At 31.7% G+C, this 20670-nt stretch overlaps 2 protein-coding genes across 13 annotated transcripts; both read right to left on the bottom strand.

The window, feature by feature from the left end:
* Positions 1-6685: 6685 nt before the first annotated feature.
* LOC133301722 (uncharacterized protein At4g13230) lies at positions 6686-8104 on the bottom strand. Its single transcript, XM_061501400.1, has 3 exons — positions 7985-8104; positions 7242-7361; positions 6686-6904 (listed from the first exon to the last, which is right to left on the bottom strand). Exons 1-3 carry the CDS (start codon positions 8102-8104, stop codon positions 6686-6688), a joined length of 459 nt encoding a protein of 152 aa, XP_061357384.1.
* Positions 8105-13741: 5637 nt separating this feature from the next.
* Positions 13742-16515, bottom strand: LOC133301730 (probable UDP-arabinopyranose mutase 5). 12 transcript variants are annotated; one of them, XM_061501412.1, is made up of 3 exons: positions 16443-16515; positions 15224-15353; positions 13742-15131 (listed from the first exon to the last, which is right to left on the bottom strand). In XM_061501412.1, exon 3 carries the CDS (start codon positions 15033-15035, stop codon positions 13983-13985), a length of 1053 nt encoding a protein of 350 aa, XP_061357396.1. In that variant the 5' UTR covers positions 15036-15131; positions 15224-15353; positions 16443-16515; the 3' UTR covers positions 13742-13982. The 12 variants fall into 12 exon arrangements, with proteins under 12 accessions (XP_061357396.1, XP_061357394.1, XP_061357397.1 ...); XM_061501410.1 differs by having other exon boundaries at positions 13742-15025; positions 16202-16509; XM_061501413.1 differs by having other exon boundaries at positions 15224-15370; positions 16443-16467.
* Between the last annotated feature and the right edge of the window lie 4155 nt (positions 16516-20670).

Raw genomic sequence — 20670 nt, 5'->3', positions numbered from 1 at the left:
TTAATCAATGTTTTCTAATGATCTGGGATTCTTGAAATATTATCCTCCAAAAAATACTCACAAAATTAAATCCCAAGAAAATAATTTTCTAGGAAATTTTTTCTCCAATGTACTATCAAACATGAGATTTTAGAAAATCCATCCTCATTTTTTTAGACATCTAAAAATAATCCTTCTACCAAATAATATGTCCTAAAAGGGGAACGGAAAACAGACAAATAAGAGAGAAAAACTAAAAGTGTATCGTACCTAAAAAATTAAATATTCAAGCTAAAATTTCTTGAAAAGCTACGTGTATACATATTAACTAATACACAATAGGGACAATATCCGTTTACAAACTTTTTTTGCAATTACACTAATGTAGGACCGGTCGTACACTGTGTGATTAATGTAGGACCGATCCTACATAGTGTAGTTTGTAAATATAACCTGCCCCTACACAATATAGCTACGTCTATATATATTAACTAATACACAATATATATATATATATATATATATATATATATATAAATGTTTGATTTTCAATAAATAATAATCGTTGATTGACAGAAATCAAAGATTAAGATTTGGTATCAGAAGATCATGCCCCATCCATATATGGGAAGGATCATTTGTCACTGGTATCAAATTTAAAGTTTGACATCTTATCTGAGAGTTGTTAGATAAAAAAAAAATCAATTATGTTATATGCTTACAAATCAGAGTCGTTGATTTTTTTTATCTAACGACTATCAGATGAGGTGTCAAACTTTAATTATGACATCGGTGTCAAAGGATCCTACCCCCATATATATAAACACTGGTGTCAAATTTAAAGTTTGACACCTTATCTGAGAGTTGTTAGATCAAAAAAGATCAATGGTGTCACATGTTTACAAATCAGAGTCGTTGATATTTTTTTTTATCTAATGACTATCAGATGGGGTATCAAACTTTAATTATAACACCGGTGTCAAAGAATTTTATCATATATATATATATATATATATATAAAATCTTTTTTAGGGGGATTTAGATATAATCTTTTCTTTTCTTTTCTTTTTTTACTTTTCTTGAAGGTGAATAAAGATCAATGGTATTAATGTAAACATTTTCGGGTTTAAATTGAAGATATTAATTTAATTAGATCAATAGTATTCTTTTTCCACTTTCACAAGGTTGAATTTTTTTAATATCCTGGCTAAAATCAACATCTAATATGTGTGCGTGTGTATGTGTACAATGTATGTGTACAAGTGTACTCCAAAGTACAAACTCTATACTTTATCATTAAATAAAGTTACACTATGTAAATCTTTCTCAAAACTATTGTAATATATATAATAAGAGGATGATTATATTGATAATTTTTTTTTTTTTTTTTTACAAATTTATAAACTATAATATATATATCTCGTCGGTAAGACTTCCACTTATAAGTACCTTATCGGTAATATATAATATAGATTATAAATAAAAGTTTGTAAATATAATTTTTTTCTATACAATAATAAACATATAAGCATAAACACATCTGAAAATAAAAAAAATAAAAAAATCCATTCGTCCAAGTTTTTGTAAATCAATCATGTATCGGAACAGGGGAGTACCTGACGCGAATGAGTTCCTTCAATTGACATAATGACAGCAGCTGAAATTTCCTAAAGCAGTCACAGAAAATGATAAATAAAATAATTAGTAATTCACTACTCTATATAGAAGAAGCTTTAAGAATTGAAGAGCTAGCAAATGTTAAAAAAAGAAAAGAAAAAAAGAAACAACTATAATTTTTTTCAGACCTATTTAGTTTAAAAGTATGCGTAAAAAGGAAAATAAAATGTCGTGGGTTAGCTACAAATGGAAGGGCTCAAAATTTCGAAAATATGGAAAGAAATTCCCTTCTTTGTCATCGCAAAATCAGATAAAAGGTTTGAAAACCGGAGGGTGAAAATGCTTTTTTTCATTAATCAAATCTAAGGTTTAACGAAAGTGATGATGAACTGTAACAAAAAAAAAAAAAAAAAAAAAGTGATGATGAATAAGGAAAAAACCTTGTATGCTAAAAATGAAGCTCTTTGTATAAAAATAAAAATAAAAATAAAAATAAAAATGAAGCTCTGTATATCTCACTCTTCTATGATGCCAGGCTTTTATAAGAGAGAATAAATGAAAGACCAGTTTACTAAATATTATAGCAAATATGCAATTTATTTATTGAAAAATGAATAATTAATAATAAAAGATTAAATATTTCGTATATTTAATGCATGAATCAGAAAAATCGAGAAATGCATTAATTACCTTCCTATGGAGTTCAAATATTAAATGAATTATTTAAAACACCCTAGTTTTTATTATTATTATTTTAGATATTTATGACACCCTATTTAATGCGACACATGAAAAGTTTTTCTATAAGTCAATAAAAAAAATGGAAAGTCATTAACGAGGGATAGAAATATTTAATGAATTCGATTATTAAAAACTTTTTACAATTTTATAAAAACAAAATATGACTTTTTTTTTTTTTTTTTTTTTTTTTGATAACAAAATATGACTTTTTTTTTTGTAGATAGAAAATATGACTTTTGAAATAGTTTTTCTAAGTCAAATTTGTTTAATGACATGACGTTACATAATCAAGTGATAATATGAAAAATGTCATAGTAATAAAGCATCAAGGCGGAGTTGTACTTACTACCATAAAAGTTTACTATTTTTATAACCAACTTAATCACCGTCAGATCAGAATTAAATCTAATGGCTCACAATCATTTCTTATAATCATTGTTATTAAACCCGATCCGATCATTGACCTGGTCAAGATACTGAGTCACTAGGTCACTGGTTCAACCAATAGATTATTGGTTCAATCGCATGATCGGTAAGTGTATGTAAATTTATAATTTATATTAAAAAAATTATAAATATACTTAAATACCTGTAAAAAATATATCAATTTCAAAGATTTTAATATAAAAAAGAATAAATTACACATCGTTGTCCAACAAAAGATTAATCAAACATATAATACTTGTGATATTGGTGTTTCAGGCAGTGTTTAAAAACCCGACCCGGCCATCGACCCGGCCGAGGTCAGGGGTCATGGGGTCACGGGTTCAACCGGGGGGTCACGGGGTCACTACGCTGACCCGGTTTTATATATTAAATAAATATATATATATATATATATATATATATATATATATATATATATATATATATATCCTATATGAAAATATTAAAAAACAAACCACCAATCATCAAAGATTTAAAATATATTTAACATAATTCACCAATTACAACCACAAGTCAATATTACACAACCTAATTAAAGTATCAAGATACCAAAGTACAAAACTCATATTCTAATGGGGTCACTACGGTGATCCAGTTCTGCCTCTTTTGATAAGGTCTCTGACAAATGAAGGAAAATTTAAAAGAAGTAAGAATGAGTTTTTGTTTTCCATCAACGTACAGTTGTAAGGATTTCATTTGAATGGAAAAAAATTCTTACCTTTTCTAGAAGATTCACGGCAGTGAGGTGAAGATTAAAGACGTCTAGGTCACTAGGAGAGAAGATAACGATTAGATTTAGGTTTGTAAGCATTTTTATTTTATTTTTTTAATAAAACGACATTGTTTCAGGGAATTTTTTTATAAAAAAAAAACATGCAGTGACCTCCTTTGATCCCTCTGACCCGGGAGTCACTAAAACCCGGTCGGGTTTTGGGGGTCGGAGGGGTCGATGTGCATATAGGGTCCAACTTGTGACCTCAACCCTCATAGGAGAGTGGTCAGGGTTGACCCGGGTCAACCCGAGAGGTGGGGTGGGGTTTTAAAACATTGGTTTCAGGTTTGGTAGACAACATCTCTAACTATAAATCAAATAAAAAAATTCCTACATATTGCATAATCAAAATAATATTAGTGTTGTAGATATATAATCTATATAAGTTAATAAACAACAGATAACTCAAATATTTTAAAAGAAAACAAATCATTTGTGTGTGAGAGTGAAAAAAGAAAGACATCAATTAATGAAAATAAACCAGTTTTTTTTTCATGAACTGGGCCGGGTCACCGGTTGAACCGACCAGGCCACCGTTTTTTACAAAAATAAGTCGGGTCGCACTGGGTCACACCGATTCTATAACATGGCTGGTCCAGTATGGAAACCAGACCGATTACTGTGAGGTTGAAGAAAAAAATGAATTTTTAATTTTTAATAATAATTTTTACTCTCCATCCCCTCTCACCTTCTCTAGATCTGATAACTCTCTTTCCATCTTTCTCTTCCGCCATCAAAATTCATTCTAGTGGTCACTGATCAGTTTTGTCGATCTCCACCGTCTCATCGTGTTCATAAGATTGTGAGGTTGAAGCAAAAAAAATGAATTTTTAATGCAAGTAATAATTTTTATTCTGATTTGTATGCTTATGCATCAATGAAGGGTTGTCTTATGGCATGATTACTGTGCGTTTTAGCAAATTTCCCTTCTGGGTTTTTTAGGGTTTCATGTTTGCTTCTACAATTGGTGATTCTTTCATTATTAAATTTATGCACTGCACCATTTGCAATAAGGAGTTTTTTTTAATAAGGAAATAAAAAATGGGAATAAACTTATAATTTTGACAGAGCACGAGAGACAAATTTATCGGTCTATCATGTGCAATTGGAAGACCTAGCGAGAGAATGGAGAAAGGGTTGTCAGACCTAGAGAGAAGGTGAAGTTGAGAGAGAATGAAAGAGTACAAATTTTGAACTATAAGGATCAATTATGAGCTATTAGATTTAATTCTGATCCAACGATGATTAAATTGATTCTAAGAATGATAAAAAAAAATTAGTGGTAAGTATAACCCCTCCCAAGCATTAATACTAAATTTATATTTTTTATATGATTTTTTAAACACACTAACAATGATATATTAATTTTTATTTGGACAATTAATAGTTACAACATATATTTTTCTTTATTTCTTTTGCATTTATTTTCACAAATTTATTGCAAATTTTTATTTATTTAATTTTAGAGGGGGGGGGGGGGGGGGGGGGGGGGGGTTTGTATACTAGAGGGGCCCTATTGCAATTTTTTTAATTGCAACTTTCATCATGTATAGTACTGTGAATGGGTTTACAAAGAGAATGAAATGATGATAAAGGACAAAAGTTAGAGTCGTTTTTCCTTTGTGCATGTGAGTACTCTACAAAAGAAAAGTATAAATATTTATTCAATACGTAGCTCATTTGAGGGATAATGTAGGTTTAATTTCCATTAAATATATATTTTAGGAGCGGCGATGAATTTTAATTGTGATAAAATCACAACTCAGGATTAGAATCATAATTAGTTCAAAAAGTCGAAGTTTATGAGAATTCTTGAATAACCGACTCACCTCAAAGAAGTAATTAGAGTTTAACATACCAAAAAAGAATAGAAATATTTTGTTTTCATCCAATGAAATTTAATTATAGATGTAAATTCACAAAATGTTCCAAAACATGATTATACTATTTTAAAGTGATACAAGATTATTTTTCAATTAAAATTAATTTTTTTAAAAACTAACTTTTGACCTATTATTTTTTAATATGAAATAATTTTTTTAATATTAACTCTTTTAAAGTAATTCTATCAAAATTGAAACCAAACAAGTCTTTAAAAAAAATAATCTAAAATGAATTTATGAGAATTTTCCATCTTAAACGCATTCAATCCAATTAAGTGTAACTAAGTTGAACATGAACTACAACTAACACAAATGTTACTTATCAAATATTTAATTTCAAGCAAATGGGTGCAGGGACACCTTTTGAGATACCTTTAAAAAGAAAAGAAAAGAAATCTAATCCCATTTATTAATTTTTCGACATATACTATTTTTATAAAGCTTTTGAGAAATCATTGAGTTGATAACAATGGACAATGGTTTCGAAGGGAGGAAATAACTTCAAATATTAACAAATAAAGTTTAAAACGTGTTTGGTCTCGTATTTTGTCTAGTTTCGACGATATAATAAATAAGCAAGGCCAATTCATCTAACAATTTTTTGAGTTTTTTAAAATTATTGCAGGATTTAATTAATATGTGATGAATTTTAAAAAAAAATGAATACAACAAAATTATTATGAAATCATGAAGATGAAATATGCAAGATAAAATCTTAAATTTCATTTAACGAATGGATGAGATAAATCATAATCTTGCATTCATTAAATAAAAATGATATTAAATCCAAGGGTTGAATCATTGCTTCCTCTTTCTTCTAACTTTTTGCTTCATTCATATATAAAAATGGTATTTTCACATTAAAATTTTTATATTATTTTTATAATTTTCTTGTTTAGAAAAAAGAAGTATGTAAGAAGTATCGTTTTTCCTTATCTAAATAAATGGTGTAAACATGATCTAAATTTTTTAAATTCAAATTCCAATGCTCTAAATTAATATGTTTAACGAATAGCTAGACATTGAAAAATAAAAGAAAAAAAAAAAAATACTTAAATATTTATTGACGGTTGAAACAAAATATGTTTCACATATATGGCACTGGGAAGAAACACATCTTCTCCACGTTCCGTGCCACGAATAATAAAACAAAATTCTTAAAAAAAAAAAAAAATACATTGCTAAAAGGTAAACATGAAATTAATATGATGGTATTATCATGTATAATTAAATGGTATTAATTAAATTAGTTCTTTCTGTTGTTAATGTTCCTTCTCGCAGCCTCAGCATTTTCTTTGACTGAATCGGCTGAGTCTTGAGCCTTTCCCAGAACAGTGTCTGCAGCCCTATTGGCTGTGTTCTTAGTGGAATCCCATGCCTCTTGCATTGTTTGCTTTGCTTTCTCAGTAATGTTTTGTGCTGTTGCTGATATCTGACCAGCCGTGTCTTTTGTCTTGTTAGTCATCTGCTTCCATATTAAAAATATCAAATTAGATATACTTAATTTATACAGAGTTATTATTTAATTTTACATATATATATATATATATATATATATATATATATATATATATATATAGGATCAGGATCATTTTACACCAGTGTAAGTTACTCTCTTAATCTTGTCCGTTGATCTCACTTATATCTAAGGGCTCTAATTTTTTAGTAATGTGAGTCATTGGATACAAGTGGATCAATGATCAAGGTTGTAAGATTTCTAACTCTTACACCGGTGTAAGAATATCTGCCTCATATATATATATATATATATATATATATATATAGTCACAAGTTGACAGTACATGTTCCGCAGTGGAGTAAGCCTTGTCTTGCAATGATTCAGTCATATTGTTATTGACTGTTTCACTAGCTCCTTGTTTGATACCATCAGCGTTCAATGAGCCATCTTGATTAGTTGGTACCTACAAATTAAGATATATAGTATAACTATTCAACACAACATATTTAATTTGGAAAGAATAACTAAGGGAGGGATTTTTTTTAGTCTGGTGTAAGAATAACAATTTCTTACTTCTTATCTCAATCGTTTATTTTTGTGCATCTAATAGTTATAATTTATTAAAAATTAATAATTAATAAATAGGTACAATTCAATTAATTATAACCATTAAATGCACGGGATCAATGACTGAGATGAAGAGTAAGACTTATTAAGTTATTATTCTTACACCGAATTTAAAAGATCATTTTACTAATTAAAATAGGAAAAATGCTTGTCCTTTTTAAAGGATATAACTTTGTGTCATTTTATATCCTAGTCGTTGATTTCCGTCAATCATTTATTGTGAATTACTAATTAATTAATAAATTTGACCAATAAATTATAACTATTGATTGACGGAAATCAACTGTTAGGATCTAAAATGATACAAAATTACATACTTTAAAAGGAAAAATATTTTTCCCAATTAAAATACATAAACATAATAATATATAAAGACTATTCAATTTTATTTTCATTTTCCTAAAATGAATCAACACACATTAGATATAGTGAAACACACAAAACTGAAATATGATTTACTTGGATAGGTCTGGGGGTAGCAGCTGCAAAGACCCTAGGATTCCAGGCACGAGCCCTTGCAATTGTTGCTCCAGCATGGCCAAACTTTGGGAGGGAGGTGACTAGGTTAAAGCCTGCCATTGTATGGTTTCTCTTTTATTTACTTTGTGGAATTCTATATGATTTTTCTTGCATTGTTCATCACTTTGTGTATGTATATATAGAGAGCTCTTTTTGCGCTTTGTTCGCGTGCTTAGAGTAATTCACGCTTACTAGTGGTAGAAAAATGAGATAGTGCTCAGCTCATCAATGTATGGTTTAAAGGACCCAGTATTATAGGACAGTTAATTAGTTGTTTTAGACTTTTAGTAAGGTTATTTTACTGATAAACCTTCTTTTTTATTATTCGAAAAAATTTAAATTAAAATCAACGAGTGTCAATATCTTTTTGGATGGGGTAACTGTATAATAATATTTCACCAAAAAAAAAAAAAACTGTATAATAATATCTTATACGTACGGTACGGGTGTTAATTAAAGGGAAGGATTAATTTATTTTTTTAATTAGAAGAAGGACTAATTATTTAATTAGTTCCTCAACATTTTTTCAACTTGGTTGTATATATATTTAATAGGGTTCACTTTTTCTGCAGTTACTGCATATAATTATCTGCAGTAAACCCAATACGATGTCGTTTTGGACAGAAATCATGGTATTTTTGTAATTTTAATTTATTTCAGGGTTATAATAATCTTTATATTTATAATTTTTTAAGATTTCAATCTCAAAACGACGTCGTTTTGAAAATAAATGCAGATAACTTATCTGCATTAATTGCGGAAACATTTTTCCCTATTTAATAATACGGTTTTACAACCATATTACATGTTCCATGTAATGTGATGGAGTTTGACATTTTATAGTTGCAATACGCATGGCTTGGATTAGAGGTTGCTCTAACGATAGTCGATAGATATATTATTACTATTGACTATTTTTTCTTCTTCTTCTTTTTGTTGTTCGTTGCACGGGATTATTATATATTCAATTTTTTATTAGAAAAAATACTTGTAAATGAAATTTTGTCATATGTTATCAGATTACAAATATTTTTCTTAAAAAAGTTACTTTCATTTCAGGATAAGTTCTTATATACATTATCACTATTACTTGATATATATTTTTAATCAATATTTTTTGCATTCTTAACTTTGTTTTATATTAATATTTATTAAATATTTTTCTTTCTCAAGACAATTTCACTTCGTATTGTTGATTATATTAATTTTTATATTATCAATATAAATTTTATTATTGTTGCCTTTATTAGTTATTTTTTTAATTTCATTATTTTATTTTTATAAAATGAACATAATATTATTTTGTTTCAAATTTTCACTCGACAAGAATTTTATTATATTATTAATGGTTTCTCAAGGCAATTTTATATAATATCAAATATAGATCATTTAATAAAAATAAATCCATATTTATTTTTCCATTTCTTTTCAAGTCAAATTGAATTCTTCCATTTCTTTTCAAGTCAAATTGAATTCTTTCACAAAATCTTTAGTCATCAATTTTGAAGTTAGCAAATTAATAAAAAAAACATGTGTTTACCAAAAAAAAACATTTATAATTAATGACAGAAGTTATCATTTTAATTCAAATTTAAAAAATAATTTTTTTATTGAAGTATTAGTAATACGCTTGTTTGGCACTTTTTTTTTAAGATAAAAGCTAAAAAAAGAACTTTAAAAAAAATCTAAAAATTGTTTGAAAATGAGTTGATACAACTCAGTGCCTGTTTGAAAGGTTTTTTTTAGCTTATCTTCTCTTTATAAATAATATTTAGGTCAAACAGATTTTTACAAAAGCTCTTATAATAAAAAGACACTACAAAAATGTTACAAAAAAAATAAGACACTAAAAGAAAATGTCATTTGTGGATGTTATTTTTTGGAGGTTAATAAAACCCCCACTAATTATATACATTGTGACCTTTTCAGAGAGAATGCCACATTGTGTTTGCATTTTTTGTTAGCTTTTATCATTTTGGGGCTACGGACGCGCAAATAAAGTTGAAGGCTTTTGAACTTTGGGGCACCTGGATGAGACTTAGTTAGAGTTTGCTAATGTATCCCTAATAAAAATTTATGCAGATGCTTTGTTTCTGGCATGTAATTTTTATCAAATTAAATATATTTTATTTTAATATATTTCTATATTTATTTTGGTTTGTTATTATATTGCTGTTAATTGGCCAATGCAATATTACATGATAGGAATGAAACAAAGAAAGTATGCCTCTTCGGGTAAAACTTATCTGCGTGTTAGTTTTTTATATAAATTTTATTTTAAATTTACCAACATAAGAAGTGGAGTTCTTATACAGTAATTATTTCTTCTCGGATTAGTCTTTCTTTATCCCTTGTCTTGAGACATGTTAGATTAATAAATTTTTTATATGCATAGGATCAAATATACGAAGATTTAAGTCAGAGCATTAATTCTACTAAACTTTCAATAAATGATGTTATTGCAAAAGTTGTTGAACTAGAGCAGTACGTGGTTTAGGCCTAGATAGTTTTCCTAGCATTGCATTTGGTCACAAGTGGACGATTCAAGCCTATAGGCTTTATTTTCTCAAGTACAAATTCAGCAGAAAGTTCTCGATTGAGGGAAGATGTTACTTCATTAAAGACCAAGTTAGCATCATCATCTGAGGAGAGTGTCAAGACATTACAGACACTAATGCTTGCATATATACAAATGAAGGACGAATAGATTCCTCCGGAGTTAGGTGCTTTGTTTGGTACTACTTCTACTTCAATGATAATGATTTCATATGTTTATTTTCTACGTTGAACTCTATATTATTAGTTTATGGGTGAAGTTTAAGTACCTCGTCTTTTTTTTAATTGTTTTTTGCACAGGATGAAGGGAGTGAAGAAGCAATCCCAACAAGTGAAGGATCTTGTTGGGATTACCCTTAATTTGGATTTGTGAATTCAATATTTTTGCTATGATTTTAAAGCTTTAAGATGGGTTTATTTTATGTTTCTTGTTTTGGATAATTATAAATTTCCTACTCTTGTTTATTCAACATTGAATCAACCTTATATTTTTTTGAATATGTACTGCTTCCAGTGAGGTATACTCATACACTAAATGTGTTCCCTTTAGCAATTTTAATTTCTTATCCCACATGATTGTTTCAATTATGTCATGCAGAAAGATTAGTTGGACATATTGATTGGTCCCCTAACAACTTGTCTAAACTAGATTCAAGAAAAAAAGACTTCATTGGTGCACCTTGGGTTGTACCCTAGTTATAATATTGAGCCAGTGGATGGTGCAATCATCTCAATAATTTTAGGACTTAATTCCTTATTTATTCTTACTTTATTTTTGCTAGTTACCAATCTTATACTTTGAATTTGGATGAGACAAAGCAATTAAGGCAATCAACTTCAGCTGCCCAAATGCATATCTTAATTGTTGTTTACCATTATCACTAGTACTAAAAGATAAATTGTCTAATAAATCAAGTTATGAAAAAGTAGGGATGTTCATCAACCGAGGTGACCGAACCGAAAATCGAAAAATCGAAAACCGAAAAAAAATTGCAAAATTTAATTGGATTGGATCAGTTTTTGGATGGGTTGGTGAAAACCGATTCAATGATTCCCCAACCTTACCATCTACCTAGTTATGCTCTCTCTTTTTTATAAGATACATAATATATTTTTATTACATAGGCTATTGTTGTTGTACAACAGCTCCTTTATAGAATGAAAATTTGGGTTACTTCGTATCTCAGGCAATCATATTATAAATTTTTTGTTGGAAGTAAAAGATGATAATTTAACTTTTTGTTGTATAATGCTTCTAGATTGCACAATAATCATGATACAAACTTTACAAAGCCGATATATACAAAAGATATGTTATTTGCACAATAATAATCATACAAATCTTAGATTCTTCAAAAAATCAAAAATCGATCCAATCCAAACCGAATAAAATTGGATTGGATCGGATCAGATTTGAAAACAAATTAAAACCAAATGGATGATTATATGATTAAACCGAAGGAATTAGATTAGATGATTTTTACTTCCAAAATGATTCAATCCAGACCGCGAACACCCAACACCCTATGAAATAGAATCCAATCCTCAAATTGTGATATATAAAACTTTCAACTCATATACTACTAGTCTAAAGTTGCCACAAAATAAGACAAATTGTGAAAGTTTATGGCTGTCAAAAATGCTAAACAAATTGTGGAGGTTTGGCATTGCCAAAACATTTTATGGAGGTTTAGGGCTGCTAAAAATGCTAAACATTTCGTGGAGGTCTTTAACCTACCAAAAGTCAAACATATTATGAAGGTTAAAGAATGCCAAAAATTATAACATTTGTGGCGATTTGAAACCTCCAGAAAATACCCCAACAAATAGTGGTGTTGCACACAGAAACGCCATGAAATATGTTGTGACGCATGCAATACTGGAGTTTGTGGGGAACACCACAAATATATTTTGTGGGGTCAAAAACTGCCACTATTTGCAAATATAACCTCCACAAATGACATTTTTTTTGTAGTAAGAGGCTTTTTTATAATGAAGAAAAAAATCAAAAACCAAAAATTCCAACTCTTTGACGTTGTATAAGCTTTATAACGAAGAAACCACCACTATTTGCAATTATAACCTCCACAAATCACAGAAGAGACGTGTGCAACTTATATGTATCTGCCACATGGCGCAAGTTGCAAGTCGTGTACCACCCTTATGCGCAATCTATCCACCACATGATAGCCACAACTTCACCCATATATAAGTCACACATCTCTCCATTCACAACTTAAACATGCATAACACAACTTAAACATGCACAACCCTTTCGTATATTTCACTGCATTATTTTGATAAAACTTCTGGCTTATCATCAATCCAATTAATACTTTTAAATTTTACATCACTATGGTCAAAACCCTATCCTATACTTAGATAAGGTTGTTATGTCAATGCTCTGAACGCTCCAATCTATTGACAATGATTTGGTAAGAAGTTCAGCAAGTTGGTAGGAGGGAACATGAGAAACTTGCAAGTCATTGTTGACAAGAAGTCTAGGACAGGTATAAGTCAATTTCATTCTGGAATAGAAAAAAGGATTGGCATATAAATATGTTGTTCTAATGTTGTCCGAGAATTGTAGGCAGAAGAACACGAAGAATATAAGGAATGTGCTTATAAACAGTAGCTCTCTCAGTCGCTAGAAACATTTATCAAATAAGCCACCAGAAAGAGGTCTAAAAGCTTCAAACTTCTATGCCACCACTTACTACAAAGAAACATTCAAAATAGAAGCAATGATGTCATTCACGTTTAATTGCGAAACTTCGTTCAAAATCACAACCAAGGACTATAATAGTGACGATAGAGAACAACTGAGAGTCAAAGTTATTGCTCCCAAACATGAATAAATTTGCAGAAGAACTTCGAATCATGTTCTTAAAATTGTTTCCTTGTCAGTTGTGAGGCATCTGTTTGTAAACATTAAAGCATTTATTCTCTCTCTTTTTTTTCAGAGAAGTTATATAGAAACAAAAGAAAAGGCAGGACCATTCCCCTCATCCTGAAAAACAAAAGGGGGGATGAAAAAAGATATAAGAATAGACCCAAAATTACAAGCAGTTGACACCCATTTACAAGCATTTTGAGCTACAAAATAAGCAGACCTTGGGATTTGGTTCAAAGACTAATTGATAAAGCAAGACAAAGCATTTATTCAATTATCACAAAGCCAATAAGTACTATCATTTTATTCTGCCTTCAATCTAACAGTGTCTGGTAAAAAGTATGCTTAGTTGACTACAAACTTGAAATAAAGCAGATAAATTAGTTAAATAAAATAAAGAAATATGGAAGCCAGTAAGGCAATAACCTTCACTCCCACAAGAGTCCTCATGAGAAGATGAAAAAATCCAGACCACACCAATCACAAAGTTCAGGAGCTTTGGCCAGATCCGACCGACTTCCAGATCTCGACCCACTCTTCCATGGCTTCTGCAGCAACAGAAAACATAGGATCAACCTTCCCTAGTTGCTCCTTCACTGTTTTGGCCATCTCAACCATACAATCCTCTGCTGTAGTTGCTGATTGTGGCAACCTTACTGACTGAAAGAAAGGAACAACTTCCTCCATCAATTTCACCCCTTCCCATTCTTTCTTCAAGCTCTCTATGGCATTACCTCTTTCTGTTCTCCAAACATAGGGCAACCCACTTTTCACACCAAGGCCTAGGTGGTCACATATGACTTTTACACACATTCCACACCATATATCTTCCACAGTTTCCCACCTCAATTTTCCTTCCCCTGCCAACCTCAAAGCTGGGACTAATGCTGGGCCGATTGCTTCGCGGTTAAAGGCAATGTTGATTCCACTCACAGGCATCATGGCTCTCACAGGAACAGTCAGAACTGCATCTACATATCGCAAATTCCTTTGTTCTGGCTTCAGAGCTTGTGTTGGTGCATCAAGGTCTGCCAGATTGAGCCATAATCCACATGACAAAGCACAATCAACCCCACTTCGCAGGCTAAATGGGTACCCACGAACAAAATCCGCACCCTTACGGAATGGATCATATAGTGTATTAAAGAAGAAAGGGGTGGCAGGAGTCCTGAGGTTCACAATATGCTGAGCCACGGCATCTACCAAAATTCCTGTGTTATCTTTTGCTGGAACACAATCATCATCAATACAGACAACATACTTCTTCCGAGAAACTAGGAAGCCAAAATATCTACAAGAGTAGCCAGAGAAGCGAACAGAAGTGGAAGAACCCACCACTCGCTCAATATCAGATTTTGTATAGACATCTGCACTAAAGCCTTCAGGAATTTGGAGTTCCTCCTTGAGTTCAGGATCTTTGATTATGATCAAGTGGAAACGGGAGAAAATTGGCTTCCATTCATTCATAAAAGATGCAAGGTCAGAGTGCAGTGCACCAATCACAATGTCCACTTCATTATCGTTGATAGTTGCTTGAGACATCTTCTGAGGTACAGAATACAGATTAACTCAAAAACTAGAAGTCTTAAAATTCAAAGTGCTGACAATAGTTTATATCTTAGAATTTCTCAGAACATCCTGCACGAAGATATTCAAAGGTCAGAGAATAAATGTTTGTCACTTCGGGAATCGCTACGATAAGCACAAGATAAAATTTCAAAATAACTCACTGGTAGGAAGCACAGGGGTCAAAATATGTTGGATATTCAGTGCCTGAACTAGTGAGAGGACTTCATCCTTACCAGTTGCTATAAACAGTCTCAGAACTTTCTCAGTCAGCTTTCCAGCTTTCAATATTCTCTGTCCATGAAAATGACCTAATGCAATGAGGATATACTGAATGATAATGACAGAATAAAACTTCAGGGTAGAATTAAAGAGCTATAACTTATACACAGACAACAAAAGGATTAAAACCATATCTACAATTGTTCCCCTCTAGATCTTAAAAAATGAGAGAGCCGAAAAATTGTAAAGGGCCCTTACTTATTTGATCCAGTTAAGATCCAATGTTTAAGCAACATGAAAAAGCAAAATTCAAAATTTCATAGCTTAAAAAAAGAAAACAGAAAGGAAAGTAAAGCAAGATCTGATTCTAGGAACCCCCACCCCCCCAAAAAAAAATATATGATAAGACAACATAACTATCAAATCAATCTTCCATCAAGAAGAAATGAACCTTGTTTGACATTTTGCTTAACACGAGTCCTAGTGATTTTCAAATACCACAAGAAAACAATTAAATACAAAGATCTCAAAGCCGCATAACCTCCACCTCAAGAGAAATTCATTTTAACAAGACATGGTTACATATTTATAAATTAAAAAAAAAAAAGGATTAAACTGCAAATGAAACAATTACAGTAAAAAGTTACAACAAGCATGCTGAAGCTAACAACACAAACCAGAAGCACCTTCCTTTACTCATTCTATAATATGAATGCAATGACAGTAATTATGGGCAAGTTTTGTCTTTTATGGGAGATCTAGACATGAAACATCAAAAAAAGCTAATGGGTATTTTTGCAATCGATCAAAGTCAAGAAATTGAAAAAAGGTAACCTTAGTTACCTATGATAGTGAAGTAAGAGAAAGACAGATAGAGAGAGAGAGAGAGAGAGAGAAAGAGTTGATAAAAAAAACAGTACCAGGAAGAGGTCGAGGAGGATGTGATCAGGGATAGGAGAGAGATCGGAGATGTCGGAGAGATTAAGGACGGCTGAGTCAATGGTGAGAGATAAGAGCGATGGTGGTGTTTTCATTCATTCATTTCACTCATTTCCATGAAAAAAATAATATATATAAAAAATAGCTAATATTGTGGTGTGAATGTGAATAAAGAATTGGTCACACAAATCACAAACAATAGGGAAGGAAAAAGGAGGGCACCAGATCCTGGAATCTCTGTGTTGTTTCCGTCCTCTCTTTTTTGTAAGCGAAGTTTAAGATGATATTGTCAACCACAACAAAATGGTACCTCTTTCCTCTTCACACGCTTCTAATTTCAACACATCTCTCCTACACGTGCGATGTGGCACACGATTATTTAATATTTTAAGGAATCAGAGGTTTTTTTTTATTTTATTTTTAAGGCTCCGGCTCCGGCCTGCTTTCACACTCGGACTCTTATTGAAAGGGCCTATCATTCAAAGTTGTGATTTGTGAAACTCAAACTTCGCTGTGATTGATTAAGTGTCCGTTTGAATTTTTTTGTAAGCTTTTTTTTTTTTTTCATATAAGTAGAAATTAAGTCAAATAAATTTTTACAAAAGTTTTTGTAATAAAATGAGATCTTTTTTATAATGGAAGAAAAAGTCAAAAAACAAAAGCTCTTAGTAGTAGTTTTTTTTTTTTTTAAACTCTTATTAATTTTTTGTTGAAACGTGTATTATTTTGAAATGAATAACTTTTAAGTTAAAAATTTTATATAATTTTCAAACAGCTTATAACTTTATTTTTAAAGCTATTTTTTAACTTTAACTTAAAAGTAATTTTTAACTTAAAAAAGAGAGCTTTCAAACATACTCTTAAACAATGTGTTATTACTTAGTAAGGGACAAAATTGTTAAGTGAGTAAACAAATGGTATATTTATATTTCATTTGTAATATGTTGTAATTTTAATTTACTAAAAATTGAGGATAAATACACTTATATTTTTTTATTTTAAAGACAAATTTTGTTCGGTGTCCATGACATGATTCAATGATTAACCAGCAAAACAATTTATATGCACTCTAACGTGAGTTGTGACCACCATTCAATGTCATGTCTCATCACCTAGCGCCTCAGTTGTCCACTCGGTATGGGCACACATCCCATTACCTCGGCGAAGCTTTCATGGCAAGATTGTTCTAATTGCCTATGTCTCGTTCCCGTAGGAGGGATCCTTAAACACAAATCTCATCATTCTTCTCTCATATTAAATAGTGGTCAAGTTCTCAAGTATGCATATCTATTATTCACACTCTCAACCTCATTCATTTTCAGACTAGCATCAAAGTACCTAAAGATACTCCACCACCTCTTTTCTACTAGTGCATGGGGAGGAACCTCCATCAACCACCACTCGAGGAAGCTCAAAAGTAGCACCTCAACTAGTCCATGTAACTCAGAGTGAACATTTGTGTCATTTATGAGAAAGTATAAATTTTAAATATCACCTTTAAGCATGACGAGCACCAAAAAGACAATTGTGAAAAAAAAATTAGGTCAAAGAGCTCCCTTAGAGGTGGATAAGCATCAATGTCCTTCAAGGGGCAGCCACCATTGCCCCCAACAATGTGACGAGGCTCTAGAGCCTTAAAATCATGACCTTATGGTGGCCATTATGTAGCCAAACCTCTTTATAGAAAGGCAAACCCAATAGATAAATGAACTTTTACAGAGTCTTCGTTGAAGATGAAAAGGAGAATGATGGCTGAAGAGTCTTTGGGAGGGCTCAACATCGGCTTTTCAGGAACCCAACTCTACTAATAATTCCCAAAGAAGTCTCTCGCATTGTAGACACCGAGCCCGAACTCCCCAAGCAATATTTTAGTGCTGGCTAGTTTTGTATATTTAAGTCATCTAGGTAGCTCAGTCATCCCTTCACTAAAAGGGTCATGATGGCCAGTATCCTTAAATGCTTTATACAATCCAGCAACATGGAGTCATACCATGGGGAGAGAGTCCCATAGGAACATCTTGAGTCTACCAAGCCACCATGCTTTTCAAGGATGAACTAACCCCTCAAGTGTTGGGCTCTCTTCTTAACCTTTAAAAAGGTTGCACTTTGGTGGTTCTCATTCTTTCCTCCTAACTTGGTTGATAATTGAGATGAATTGTATAAGTAATTATTGTTACACATAATCACTAGCAATGCCAACGAGAACATCCTACACATTATTAATGGTGAGACAGAGAAATGAAAAATCTATGTAGGATTAGTTGTAACAAGTTCAACAAGGAATCACTGCTTGTTAGGAATTTGGATCTTAAGGTGGCACTCCATCTTCTCATCAATGTGTTGCAGTTGGAACCCTTAACCACCTCCTTGGCTATAAGAGAAGTTAGAATCATGGATGAGTTATGTTTCAAGTTCAAAAAGTACATCAATCTAGACGATTTTGAAAAGGCCTAAAGAGATCCCGAAGAGTAGGCAACACGACAGAAGAGGAAAAATCTCGGTACACCTTCCTTCCAATAAGGTGGAAGCATAGAAGGAAAATTGGGTAAGGGAAATTACAATGAGTACACCACCTTGAATGCCTCCAAATCTTGTTACTCCAAAAGATCATCAATACAGAGTTTTAGGGAATAAAACGGCCACCTCTATTAACAAAGCAAGTGCAACACCAAAAGACAACAAATTATAGGTTTCTTAGGGGATACAATCACGACACAAAAGAATGCACTTCCTTGCAAGATGCCATTGAAAAAAATGTGCAAGAAGGCCAACTTTGGCAATATGTTTGTTAAACAAAGGTCGACATGTACAAAACCCCAAGAAGGCCAAGCTAGTACCATAGCCCCCATCTTGAGATCCTTTTCAGCATAGAAGGAACATCGGAGCACCAACATCCTTATGTCCCCAATGGCCACTGGCAAACAGACTCTGATAAAGAACCCCAGGGTGTTGTATATACTATTTCGGGTGGTTTCACTAAAGTTGGAGAATCAATGTCAGCACAGAAGAAATACCTCAAGCCAACGATGGCTATCGTTACGCGACATAGTTCAAGACATCTAACAGCAACTCTAGGGTTCGTCCTTGTCTTCCTCTAATGACAACATTGAGAATGTCATCCCTGGCCATGACAATCCCTTGATAATCTTCAGGATCCCTAGCAAACTTTGAAGTCAAAATAATGCTTGTGGATCCATTGATGAACATTATCTTTTGAGTCTCGTTCAAGAAATTGGAGTTTTCTAAACATGTTGACTTGTAACCATAAGGAGTTCATCAAATATGGGATAACCCCCTAGGGATACATTATGATTCACCTATTCTTGAGGAGAAAATCCCTCACCAAGTTTGCCAAAATTAAGTTCCTCGTCGTTGATAACCCATTAACCTTCAACACCATTTTGGGACATCCTTGAATCAAACATGTTAAAGTCGTGGTTTTTATCATCCATTTGGCTATAAAGTTCTTGGGAAAGGACGGTGAAGTATTGAAAATGATAGGTAAGGGTGACCAAGCGACAACTAGGAGCTCTTACAAGATTGAGGATCTTGAGAATTCGGCTATCCCCTCACAACAAAATATCTTTTCAAACAACTAATTTTAAGCGCAAGAGATTCTGAACGTGGCTGAATCATAAGAACATTGCAACTAATCAGCTTAAATGGTCGTATATATATTTTTATGGCAAGTAAGTATACATTTATTTGTTGGATAAATAAATAATGACTTTTATGATTCAATAAATCCATTACAATTTTTTATTTAATAAATTGGTGAATGGAAAAATAAATATAAAAAACAATTCCGTGCAGAACCAAACGTCTCCGATTGAAAAATAATTTGTGGGGCATATTAAATTTGTAAAATAAACTTAAAAAAATCAAAAGGGACAAACATCCATATAATTACTAAGATATTTGTTTTGTCTACATTCCCCGTTTGGCAAATCGTTGCACAGACTAGATAACAAGGGTAGCACTTTAAGATCGTGTGGAACATCAAGTGGTCAAATTGATGCGGGAGGTTCTTAGAAGGAGAAATCTCTTCGGTACTACGGAAGTACCGAACTCGATACTCCATTTTACTAAAATTGGATTTTTTTTTCATTTTAACCCATACTTTTTTGTATAATTCCTTTTAAGTCCCCAAAACTTTTTCATTTTAGCATGAATGTACCTACATTTGTTACACCAAAGGTTTTCTCCTTAGAAGGATGTATCTTGAAGGCTCAGTGACAATTAGGATGTTGATCAACCGATCCAAACCGATTAAAACTGACCGAACCGAAAAATTGATAACCGAATAAACTGAAAACCGAAAAAAAACGGCAAACTTTAATTGGATTGGATCAGTTTTCGGATTGGTTGATGAAAACCGATCCAATCCAAACCAATCCAATATATTAATTTTTCTCTACCTACTTGGGACTTTCCCCAATCATAGTCCAAA

The sequence above is a fragment of the Gastrolobium bilobum genome, unplaced genomic scaffold (genome assembly GCF_033153095.1).
Source record: "Gastrolobium bilobum isolate Gb01-03AN ecotype WA unplaced genomic scaffold, APGP_CSIRO_Gbil_v1 utg17158, whole genome shotgun sequence".
Lineage (NCBI taxonomy): Eukaryota > Viridiplantae > Streptophyta > Magnoliopsida > Fabales > Fabaceae > Gastrolobium > Gastrolobium bilobum.
The sequence above is the reverse complement of the archived record's forward strand: the minus strand, read 5'-3'. Positions and strand labels throughout refer to the sequence as shown.